General features: G+C 38.4%; 3 protein-coding genes across 3 annotated transcripts; 1 reads left to right on the top strand and 2 right to left on the bottom strand.

Annotated features, from left to right (window-relative positions):
• Positions 1–1,495: 1,495 nt before the first annotated feature.
• Positions 1,496–2,437, bottom strand: LOC121239446 (UDP-glycosyltransferase 76C5-like). Its single transcript, XM_041136693.1, has 2 exons — positions 2,025–2,437; positions 1,496–1,559 (listed from the first exon to the last, which is right to left on the bottom strand). The coding sequence occupies exons 1-2, from the start codon at positions 2,435–2,437 to the stop codon at positions 1,496–1,498; spliced, it is 477 nt and encodes a 158-aa protein (XP_040992627.1).
• Positions 2,438–5,509: 3,072 nt separating this feature from the next.
• On the top strand, positions 5,510–9,279 carry LOC121238651 (fasciclin-like arabinogalactan protein 17). Its single transcript, XM_041135616.1, has 3 exons — positions 5,510–6,949; positions 8,329–8,457; positions 8,961–9,279. Exons 1-2 carry the CDS (start codon positions 5,593–5,595, stop codon positions 8,400–8,402), a joined length of 1,431 nt encoding a protein of 476 aa, XP_040991550.1. The 5' UTR covers positions 5,510–5,592; the 3' UTR covers positions 8,403–8,457; positions 8,961–9,279.
• Positions 9,280–9,955: 676 nt separating this feature from the next.
• LOC121238669 (chlorophyll a-b binding protein of LHCII type 1) lies at positions 9,956–10,961 on the bottom strand. The gene has a single exon (XM_041135643.1). The coding sequence runs from the start codon at positions 10,882–10,884 to the stop codon at positions 10,081–10,083; it is 804 nt and encodes a 267-aa protein (XP_040991577.1). The 5' UTR covers positions 10,885–10,961; the 3' UTR covers positions 9,956–10,080.
• Between the last annotated feature and the right edge of the window lie 1,011 nt (positions 10,962–11,972).

Below are 11,972 nucleotides of genomic sequence, written 5' to 3'. Positions count from 1 at the left end.
TAATTATTTACATTATTGGGATTCTTTAATAAAATATTGTTATTTTTTCATTTACTCGAATTTTATTTTAAATATTGAGAGTTAGGCTACGTTTGGATATCAAGAGTATCTCAAGTACTCTCATTACTATTCTTTATTTTATTATTATTTTTTACCTATTTTTTTACTATTCATTACTTTTTACCTACTATTCATTATTCTATTATTACTTTTTTACTATTTTTTCACTACTATTTACAAATATTCTTAATATTTTTCAGATATTCTCACTATCTAAACGCAGCCTTAATCTAATTGTTAATGGATAATTTTATATTAATACAATAAAATTGAAAATGTTATTAACATAACTCTTTTGCAAAATATTTATTTTTATTTTTAAAGTCTATTATGACTATGGAGACAATGTAATAATAATAAAATAAAATAATGTTACACATAAGTCCATGTTTTAGCACACTAATTATTTTGAGACTCGTTACAAATTAAAAAAAAAATTAAAACACCAATATTTTTTAGCATAGTATTTTTTTATATATGGATGGGGTTCGAAGTTGGTTCTCCCATTTAGACTTTGAAGACCAAGCCTTACATCATTTGATCCAAAAAAATCTTGGCATTTTTAATATAGTTTATTCGTAAAATTTTTACATCAATAGTGTACTGAGTGCGTAAAAAATAAGACTTCTAAATTGATTTTTCAATACAATATTACAAAAAGACTTCTAAATGGATTTTATTTGCAATATTCATTTTATTAATTTTTAAAAAATAATTTCATGATTTTTAGTATATTAATAGTAAATTTTTTATAATTTTTTTAAAAATTAATTTAGCATTTTCCTCGCAAGAATATTGTGTAGGCCAATTTAACATCAGAATGACAATATGTTCTGTACCAATTCATTCAAGGCAACGGAGGATGAACCATTATCCCTGAGACAGGATCGGCTTTTTCCTTCAAACCCTTTGCTCTCTGTCTCATCTCCACTCCTCCAACATCCGCCATTGGCCCATGAGAATTTTAATAGCTCTCTCTATCTTCCCTCTCTCCAATACACCCTCCAACTCCAACCCCACCTTCCATACATGACGCACATACGTAGCATTCAAAAACTCTCGGGCAAAGGCTCAACCCATTCAGACTTGCGAACTGAACCGTGTCTAACCACCCACAAGAAAGGTTGCTCACTGTTGGCTAGGTCCCATGCAATCTCGAGCATCTCCTTCTCATCCTACTGCCAAAGCTTACGTAAATAACAGAATCTGAGGCTTGTTTGTCTAGCCGCGAAATGCAACTAGTATCTTCCTCTAAAAGTGAACTAGAGGTAGCTGAAGCTATTTTGTGAAAGGGCCTAAGGAAAAGATTGGAGCTTGGAAATATTTATGAACCTTTGTTAATGATTTGTTCACTATTATTGCTGGAGCGTTTTTAGTTGCATCTGTCACGGCTCTCCGCTCAAATAAGGCTGATGGATGTTCTGTCATGGGTATGCTAGTTGGCCCTTAACCTTGAGCATAATAGGTTGAAGCTCAGGCACTTGGACTTGACACAGAATCTGTTACATAAACGGAGACAGTATCATTTAGCCAGAGAAAAATAGAAAAGATGGTATCATTTTTCCACTTTTGCTTTAAATATACAATTAATAATTAATACGTGTTTTGGCCATGTCCATATGAGGGGAGGGGGGTGGAGGAGAGATGCTTGAATTAAGTCTTGTGAAAATCAAACGTCTAAAACATCAATTTAATTAGAAGCCCACTACTAAAGAAGATTACGATAAGCGATTATAGACCGCAGACACTGTGCTTTCAATATCTCTTCACCATCTCAACCAGATTTTGTTAATCTTCTTGCGGCCAGTTTTTCTTGCCCTGGCACATTAATTAATCATATTGCTCTGCTATTTTAGTTCCTTTTCTCTTGTAAACTGGTCCAAACTGCAGGGAGTTTACTCCCAGCAGAGGGACACATTTACAATATTATTGCTAGATTTCAACAATAGTAAATCCAGACGTACCTAGCTTGAAAAGAGTCATGATCTTGTTCATGAGGATAAGGAAAGAGAGCGAAGGCAAGCAACGAGGCAGTCGCATTCGTACGCACACTAATCACGGGAAGCTTCAGATGGTTAGCCAAAGCTTGAGCGAAGTGCATGAACCCATCATAAACAACATAAGCAACCCGATCGTGGGGATCATCCTGATCTGCTTTCAACATGATCTGCTCCATGTGTCGCTGAAATGGAGCTTCAAAGTTATTTCTAAGAGCCAATATGGTGGCCAGAGCATCTTCTGTTGAGACATTAGTTTTAGACAAACCATCTGGTATGGACACAAAACTTAAATCAGAGTGGTTTGAAGAGTTTGGAGAATTGAATTCAGGGTGCACGACGGTGAACGAGAAGCCTTGCGAGTAGAGGATGGTGGCCATCGAGCTGGAGCATGGGTGGAAGGGAGTTTTTGCACCCAACCAGGCCCAGGCCCAGGCCCAGGCCCACTTCGTATAAACCAGAGTCTCGTGGTTTGACAAGTAGGAAAGGAGAGGAAAAGACCCTGGCTGGCCCATGAAGGGAGGGACAAGCAATATACTTGTTAAGGCATGTGTTGCAGCTGTCCAGCGTAACCGTTGACTAATAATACTTAAAAAAAAAAAAAAACCGTTGTATAATACCTGTGGGAGGGAGAAGGAAATGGTATCCGGGTGCTGGATAATCTTCGATGCCAAAATTAGTTATCATGGAGTTTAATTTTAAAAAACAGAGAAGATGAGTCTTACTCGTTAAAATACCCTGCTTTCCTTTGTTTCACTGACCTGCTTTTATTCATATTTCGTTTCTCATAAAACTTGCTCATCATTGTCGTCATTCCCCTTGTTGAGATAGCAAAACATGACATTTAATGCGGCCACCCATGTCAGGAATCGGGCCCTAACCTCGGGAGAGGTCACTCTCGAACACATTTAATGTGCCTAATCCTTTGGGAGACAGGGTCCTAAGTAGTCCTAGTCTCATTAATGCGCTAAGATAGGAGATGGGGACAGGCCATTGGCTAAGCTCCTTTGCGGTGGGCTTGCCGAAACCCTCTCCCTAAGATCTTTTAGCTTATTCCCCTTATAGCCAGTGGGCTATACTAGGCAGTGTGGGCCCAACTTGAATGTACACAAATCACCATTCCAATCTTCTCAATCACATTAATGAGAAAAAGGTCGGACGAGATCATGTTCTCGATAGGATCAAATGTATTAAATGTGATGTCAAATGGCCTTCACCAGGGGTCGAGGTCCTGTCTCTAGTAGGATTGACTACATTAAATATGACACTAAGCCATCTGAAATAGAAGGTGATCATTACAAAAGAAAAAAAGTCAGAGACCTCTCAAAAAATGGAGGTATAAATAAGATAGATCTACTAAAGAAAAAAAAATTAATCATTATCATCAAACTAATAGCTCTTTCTCTCTTATCTTTTTTTAATATACTTTTCTGAAATGGACATCAGATGTGTCGGACACACCCAACCATATTTTTTTTTTCAAACACTTGACAGTGGTCAGAGCTGATGGTTACAAAACACTTATTAATAGTTGACGCCGTCTGTAAAATTTAAAAATTATTTTGAACTAACAGTATCAGCATGTCTTTCGTATGCCAGCCACAATGCATTCTCGAACAACCCTTGAACAAGAAGTTACATCAACATACATGGAGGGAAGATTTGTAGAAATAGAAAAACGCATGAAGAAAATGGCATCAGATATGGTGTCGCGAGAATAGACGAGGAAAGAGCTTGAACGTTTCAATATCACCCATGCTCACATAAATTACAGATTTTGGGGCTTTTTCTGTGAAGTCGGGATTTGAGCATAAGGGGCCGAAGCTCGGGCATTTGGGCTTGAAGCACAAGGAATCCGTCACATAAATGGAGATAGTTTTACTGACCCAGAAACAAAAAAACAGAAAAGGCTGTATTTAACAGGTTGGTTTTGGCCTGCTCCTAACAACAACAATATATTAATAGAATTTTTGAGCTACTTTCAAGCTCGTTTCCTCGATACTTTATACAATTAAAAAAAAAAAAAAAATCATTCATTTTTTGCAGGTCAATCTCATTTTGTAAAACTTACAGGTCCCCAACTTGTACTCAACATTGCTCTCGTAAAAATTACAGACTACAGGACGATGAATCGACAATTCTACAAAATTGGAGATGAATTTGGATCGGATTATCATGTCGGATGCTTACAAATATGGATGGGGGAAAATAACAGTTTAATAATATAAAGAGAAGGTGACCGAGGGTCGCCCTCGAGCTTTCCAAACAACAGTAGGTACAAAGACAACGGTTTCCACGTTCCTTCCTTCCCCACCTCTCTTGTTAATATCTCAATCCAAACTTTCTCCTACAAACAAACGCTTCAAGCACCCGGCAATGTCGCTATCACTCCCATTGTATCGCATAATCATAATAATAATTCTGTCTCCACGTGTTCATATATGGCCATTGTTTAGGGAGGGTTTGGATACCAAAATCATTTCATCACATTTCACTTAGCCTCGTTTAGATATTGAACTGGATTAAGATAAATTGTATTTTTTATAAATAGTAGTGAATTGAGATGGTAGAGTGAGTTTTATAGGGTCTACTTAAGATGAGTTTATATGTATTTATGAGAAGTTAAAAAAGATTATGTAAATCTCGCATGTAAAGAAATGTTGAGTTAAAAAAATTGTAGATTTTACGTGTAAAGAGGTTTTGAATTGAGATAAGTTTAGTGATTTGAGAATTGGATGTTTAGATGTTAAACTCAACTTAAAATTAAACTGAACTGAGTTGATCTCAACTTATTTCAAATTCCAAACAAGATAATATTTTATTTAATTTTTATCTCAACTTACTATCCAAACCATCATAATGTCCGTACACTAGCCATTTTATACATCACACAACGCATTACATTTGATTGGTACTTTAACCTTTGAGAAAATAAAAACATAAAAATTACTCTCGGTCAATTGGTAATTTTTTTTTTGTCTTAAATTTTATGGCCTTTATTTTTATTTTTATTATCTTCAATGAAATTTATTAGCGTGTCATACAATAATAAATAGTAGATTTATTAAACCGTTAAAAATATGGGAATTTAAAATAAAAAGTAAAAACAGATTAATTCAAGTAACAACGTGACCAAATCTTCGTTCAAACGTGTTTTTTTTTTAATATTATTATTTGACCATCTTAAATTTACCATTTGAATGATCATTTTAAGGTGGTGCTACAAGATTTATTAAAAAAAATAGATAATAAAAATTTAAGATTTGAATTATTTTTTTTAACCTTCCTTTATTTTAAATATATATTTTTTATTTTTTTAATAAATCGTGATCACTTGAGCGATAAATTATTATTATTATTTTTTTACCCTCCACCGGATCGAATTGTAATAAATCCCATTTCTGTCAGACCAGACTCTTCTAAACAAGACCAGAAACAGTACTTCCATGGCCGACTTTATTTAGATTTTAGAGACAGCTTGCCAAAGAAAAACAGTCTCGACTTTGAAGCCAATAAAGCTTTCTTTTATATAATAATGTTGTATTTATTTCTTCTCTCCAACTCACCAACTCCACTTCTTTCGTTCCGTTTTGCCATGGAAGTCTTTCCCAAGCTCTTCTTCGTCTTCTTTTCGTTTCTCGCTCTTGTTTCCGCCGATCTCCTACCCGGTGCTCATACATTGCCCGACAACCCAATTACTCGCTCGCCCCACGTCAACTCCAACTCAGTCCTCGTTGCTCTCCTCGACTCCCACTATACCGAGCTCGCCGAGCTCGTGGAGAAGGCCCTCCTGTTGCAGACACTCGAAGACGAGGTGGGCCACCACAACATCACCATTTTCGCCCCTTTGAATGAGGCCCTCGAGCGCGGTCTCGACCCAGAATTCAAGCGCTTCCTCCTCGAGCCCGGGAACGTCATGTCCCTGCAGACCCTCTTGCTGTCCCACATTGTCCCCAAACGAATTGGTCTACACGAATGGCCCAAGTTAGCCACCGACTCTGGTCTCCATGACTCCCTCGCCCGCGACCCAGTCGAGTTAACGAGTCAGGATTCGGGTGAGATGTTCGTGGGTTCCGCAAGGGTGATACACCCGCACGCCGTGAACCGTCCGGACGGCGTTATCCACGGGATCGAACGGCTGTTAATCCCACAGTCCGTGCAGCAAGATTTCAACAACCGCCGGAGCCTTCGATCAATTTCGGCCATCAAACCAGAAGGAGCTCCGGAAATCGACCCCAGAACAAATCGGTTGAAGAAACCCACGCCACCGAGCAAACCCGGTTCGCCGCCAGTTCTCCCTATCTACGATGCCATGGCTCCCGGTCCGTCCCTAGCTCCAGCTCCGGCGCCAGGCCCTGGAGGGCCCCACCACCACTTCAACGGCATCGAACAAGTCAAAGACTTCATCCACACCCTCTTACACTACGGCGGGTACAATGAAATAGCCGATATGTTAGTGAACCTCACTTCCTTAGCCACCGAAATGGGAAAGCTCGTGTCGGAGGGGTACGTAATAACAGTCTTGGCTCCGAACGACGAGGCCATGGCTAAGCTGACCACGGACCAGTTGAGTGAGCCAGGCGCGCCAGAACAGATACTGTATTACCACATTATACCGGAGTATCAGACGGAGGAGAGCATGTACAATGCGGTGAGGAGGTTCGGGAAAGTGAAGTACGACACGCTGCGGTTGCCGCAGAAGGTAATGGCCCATGAGGGCGATGGGTCGGTGAAGTTCGGTCAGGGCGAGGGGTCGGCGTACTTGTTCGATCCCGATATTTACATCGACGGGAGGATTTCGGTTCAAGGGATTGACGGGGTTCTGTTCCCGGAAGAGGAGACCAAAATTGTTTCACATGCTTCTGCTAAAGTCGCAGCAAAACCCAGGAGAGGTATGTCCGCCAATTTTTCTGTCCTCTCTCGATCTTAGTATCGGCGATATATCGGTATCCGATGTTTCGGTTTGGGTGAAGGGTGAATGCTAGGGAATTTTTGTGAGCTCGTGTGCTTGTGTGTGTCGGTGGGTCAGATTTGGTCAAAGACTCATAGCTCATAGCTGTCCTTTAGTGGTCCAAATGGCTGAGGGTAATTAGTCTAACCTTTGCATGACTCTAGAAACCAAACTTGGTTCCTTGGGATATAGGTTTGGAATTTGACTTTTGAGTTTAAGATTAAAAGCAGACAACGCAAAAAGAATCCGATGCGGTTGGATCATCTCTCTGTCGGATAAATCAACAATTAGAAATGCTTTTCTTGCATATTCTTGTGTAGGTAACTGTAAAATAAGGTTACTCTAGAAACTCAAGATTGAAGTTCCATGCATTTGCCCGGTGAAAAGAATTTGTGCCATCTATTCTGGTAGACGCTATCTAAGCAAAATGAAAAGCCACAAATGTTTGCCACAAATAGATCTCATAAAAGTAAACACACAAATTAATTAGGTATTTGATATGATGCGTTAAATTGTAAAGTTACTTTTTATCGTAAAGTAGATCTAACGTATCATATGAAACTATATCAACATGTGAGTTTAGTTTTGTGAGATCTCTTTGTAACTGTAATAGTAACGCTTCTCACAAATAAATAAAGGAAAAATTCTAGACATAAGCTTCACACCCTGCACACTCACTTAAAAATATGTCATTTTACTCTTTTGCCCACGTATTGAAAGTAACATGTTTATAAGTGGGTGTGCAAGGTGTGAGGCTTATGGATAGCACGGCTCTAAATAAAGACAATGTATAAAAAAAAATTAGTTCTTTGATCGTGTCAAGGAAGAGAGAGACAGTCGAAAGATACGGTTTGTGTGTAGTCCAATTAGTAGACTACGGAACTGCTTTATGAGGCCGCAAACAAAGAGAAAGACACTGCAATCGACTGTTTCGATTAGAGAAGATGCAATAAATATATATATTTTGGACCACCCAGATGCAATCTGACCCTCATTATCAAGTCAAAAGCATTAAGCTGGTATATTTATTGCATGTGTTCGCAGTCATCAATATTAACTATATGTGGTAGAATCTTCCTTTGTAAGATCCTGCTTTTGCTTGTAATATTTGATTGCATGGAATATGATATTGTTAGCGGCCTGTTCATGATTAAGTTCTGCAATTAATTTAAGCACTTCTTTATTGGAGAAATGTTGCTTTCATAGCCAAAATGGTGTTAGAAAGTTGCTTTCGATCGGCAGATGGTTTTGTTTTTTTCATGAGAAAGATATGGTTGGCCTAAGTACTTTATGTGTTTAATTATCAATAATGTTATGCAGCAACATTGCTTGAAGCAGCTTGTCGGATGCTTGGGGCCTTTGGACAAGATTCTCATTTCACCTCATGCCATTGAAGAATATGAGAAAATGCCAGTTCCCATGCCCCGAGAAGAACACTTAAAGAAGAAGGTAAGTTTTCCTCTGAATATTTTGAACCGATTGTAGGTTCTCCACCCCCCACCTTTTGTGCCTAGAAATATTATAACAAAGTTTTCTGCCTATAAAAAAACGAGGAGTGCTACAACTACAAAGAGATTATACAAAAATAATCTCACAAACTGACATGGCTTCATGTGATTGATTTGTCGGATCTGCTTTACAATAAAAGTAATTTTACAATCTGACAAACCATATCAGTTTGTGGGATTACTTTTATGTAATTACTCTGTGACTAGAATATTTCTCTAAAAGAACACATCGTCTGATCAAAATATCCAGAAGTGGTGGTGGGTTTGTGGGTCCTATTTGTAAGTTCTTCAATACTATTCAAGAGCACTTTGCTGATTATTGAGACGAAATTTGTAAAAATAAATAAATAAATAAATTCAAGAGCAACACATGCATTATAATAAACCACCACACGATAAGTATTGCTCAATAACTTCCCTTTTCACCATTGTTGGCTGCTGCAGATAGAGTACTCCCTTGTCAAAGCTCAAATTCTATGCATGCATGATTGCATTGGAAGGGAAGGTTCCTTGCACAAGACTTTTGTATTCGATTTGTGTCTGAATAAGGGCGGTGCCTAGTTGTCCAATTTTAGTTGGTGAGATGGGGAATTGATTTTGTTGATTTAGATGGACCACGAAATGTCTATCAAGTGGATTTCATCTCAATAAAAAAGAAAAAAATTACGAAAAAAAATGATTAAAATTGCAAATTCATGGCTTGCAAGGTGAAAAAAAATGTAATTATTGTAATTATGTGTTTGTGAAATTCTGTTCTTCTGCTCTTTTTTTTTTTTAATTCTTCCTTGAATTGTAAATATTCTGTTTGTGCAAGGCATGGACACATCACCTTTTATTACCAAAAGAGATGATGATTTAACAAAGTGCTGGACAACATGGTTCTAAGTTTCGGGATAGATGGATATTTTGGACTGCAATAAATGATATTTGCAGATATATGATATGCAAGTCTCGCGCATTCATTTTGAAAAAAGTGATTAAATCTGAAATTTACATGAAAAAATAATTTTTTAATGGTGAATTTTACTTTTTTTCAAAGAGAGTGCTTAGAACTTGAAATTCATAAACAGTATCTAATATTACTCCTTGGATTACATTACTTTGCCAACATCTGTTTTATCTTTTACCTCAATTCATAGATGTTGTTTTTTGGACTACATCACTTTGCCAACATGTCATGCTTTTTTGCCTTTTAGTAGCTCAATTTTGAGATGCTGCTTTTGAGATTTATGTTCATTTGTTGTATTGTTCCGTTGCCTTATCTTTATTTTCTTTTTCTCGAGACTCTTGCCGATGACTTTTCCTGCCTATCTCATATCTGGATGATTGCTGACAAATCTTAGAAGGCAGGGTGATAGATCACGAGCATGCACTTGAGGCTTGGTGAGGCATAGAACATTGGACTTAATTCAATACAAAATCAAAGGATATATGCCCCCTTCGAAAGAAATTTTGCTCTATTTAAAATTAATTTCACAAGTACACATGCATTCTCCATTGGGTTACATCACAAGCAACACTCATTTCTCACACCCTCTTGTACATACAGCTTTGACTGCTTCCCTCACTTTCCAGGGACAAAGTTTGTGGCATATGCCCAGGCATTGTTGTTTACAGGATCAGCCAAATGGTCAGCCAGGTTCTCCAATGGTCCCTTGCCAGTCACAATGGCTTGGACAAAGAACCCAAACATGGAGAACATGGCCAATCTCCCATTCTTGAGCTCCTTTACCTTGAGCTCAGCGAATGCCTCTGGATCATCAGCAAGGCCTAATGGGTCAAAGCTCCCACCTGGGTATATCGGGTCTGTCACCTCACCAAGTGGCCCACCAGCAATACGGTAGCCTTCAACTGCACCCATTAAAATCACTTGTGTGGCCCAAATGGCTAGAATGCTTTGAGCATGGACCAAGCTTGGGTTCCCCAAGTAGTCCAGCCCACCTTCACTAAAGATTTGAGCTCCAGCCTTGAACCAGACAGCCTCACCGAACTTCACTCCATTGCGAGACAAAAGTTCGGGAAAAACACAACCAAGAGCCCCAAGCATGGCCCATCGCGAATGGATCACTTCGAGCTCACGGTTCTTAGCAAATGTCTCTGGATCAGCTGAGAGTCCAGCAGTGTCCCAACCATAATCGCCAGGAAATTCTCCTGTAAGGTAGGATGGAGGCTCACCAGAAAAGGGGCCCAAATACTTAACACGGTCGGGGCCATACCATGGGCTTCCTGATGAGACGGGCCTGGGCCTGCCAGCAGTTTTTCTCATGGTTACTCTGCCCTCACCAAGGAGGTCAGATGAGGAGGGAGCAAGCTTGATAGCTTGGCCAGCCAGAGAAGGAGAGGAGAGGGCCATTGTCGAAGCAGCCATTGGTCTGAAGCAAGCAATGTGAGGAAGAGATCAGTGGTGTGTTGAGGGTGCTATTTGAGTGAGGATGACCTTAGTTGGGTGCAGTCTTTATAGTGTCGGAGGCAGTAGGGGACCCTTATCTCATGTGATCTCTATCTCTATTCTCATTGGTGAAAATGAAAGAGGAAGATTTTCATGCAACCCAGTTGGCAGTCTCTGCTCCACCAATTCTGCATGATAATTTCTGGTGGCGTAAATCCATCTCAATATTAGAGAGTGGCTTCTGTAGCCAATAGAAAAAGCCCACGTAATTTTTTTAGATGAGAAGATCACTTCTCTTCTCTTCTGACTACGTACGTGTTTGGAATGACCCACTGAGTTGGGTTCAGCCCCAGAGTGAGTTATTTTGGTCTATGTTTGAGTTGACTCGCCCAGACCCATTTTGCACAGATCGACCCAACTCAAGTTATACACTAGGCGTTGAATGTTTTCACAGTTAATCACAACTTATATCATTTTATTATTATAATTTTTTTAAATTTTTATATAAAATATAATAAATAATTTAATTTTTTCAAATCTCAAAATAAAAATAATATTAAAAAATTATCTTTTAACAATATTTTATTTAACTTTCAACTTTTATTTCAACTCATTTCATTTCAAAAAAACAAACGAGACTTAAAAATATCATTATTGGTTTGTCATTGAAGTATTACTTTAGGGCAACTTTGAGATCGTGTGCAATTGCTGGGACTGCAATTTAGTATAGTTTTATTTATTTTATAATTTCATGTAAAATTTAAGACCAAAAAAAATCAATTTAACCAAAACGTTGAAGATCTGGGACAAAGAGATCTTAAAGAATCCTAATCCTAAACAAGTTATTGATTATTATTTATTTGTCTTCAAGGCTGTGCAGGGTCTGTGGTGATCATTATTGTTAGAAAATGAGAGGTGGGCAGGTAGTGGATTTAAATGTAAGCGCAACTACTTTAAAGGACAATAAATCATATATAATTAAGACCCATAAACTCGCACGTCCATTCTTTTGGTAACGTAGGTTAACTTTCATGTGCTGGATAATGGAATTAAGACCATTTATTTGA

The sequence above is a fragment of the Juglans microcarpa x Juglans regia genome, chromosome 7D (assembly GCF_004785595.1).
Source record: "Juglans microcarpa x Juglans regia isolate MS1-56 chromosome 7D, Jm3101_v1.0, whole genome shotgun sequence".
In the NCBI taxonomy this organism is placed as follows: Eukaryota; Viridiplantae; Streptophyta; class Magnoliopsida; order Fagales; family Juglandaceae; genus Juglans; species Juglans microcarpa x Juglans regia.
This window is presented reverse-complemented; position numbering and strand designations above follow the sequence as displayed.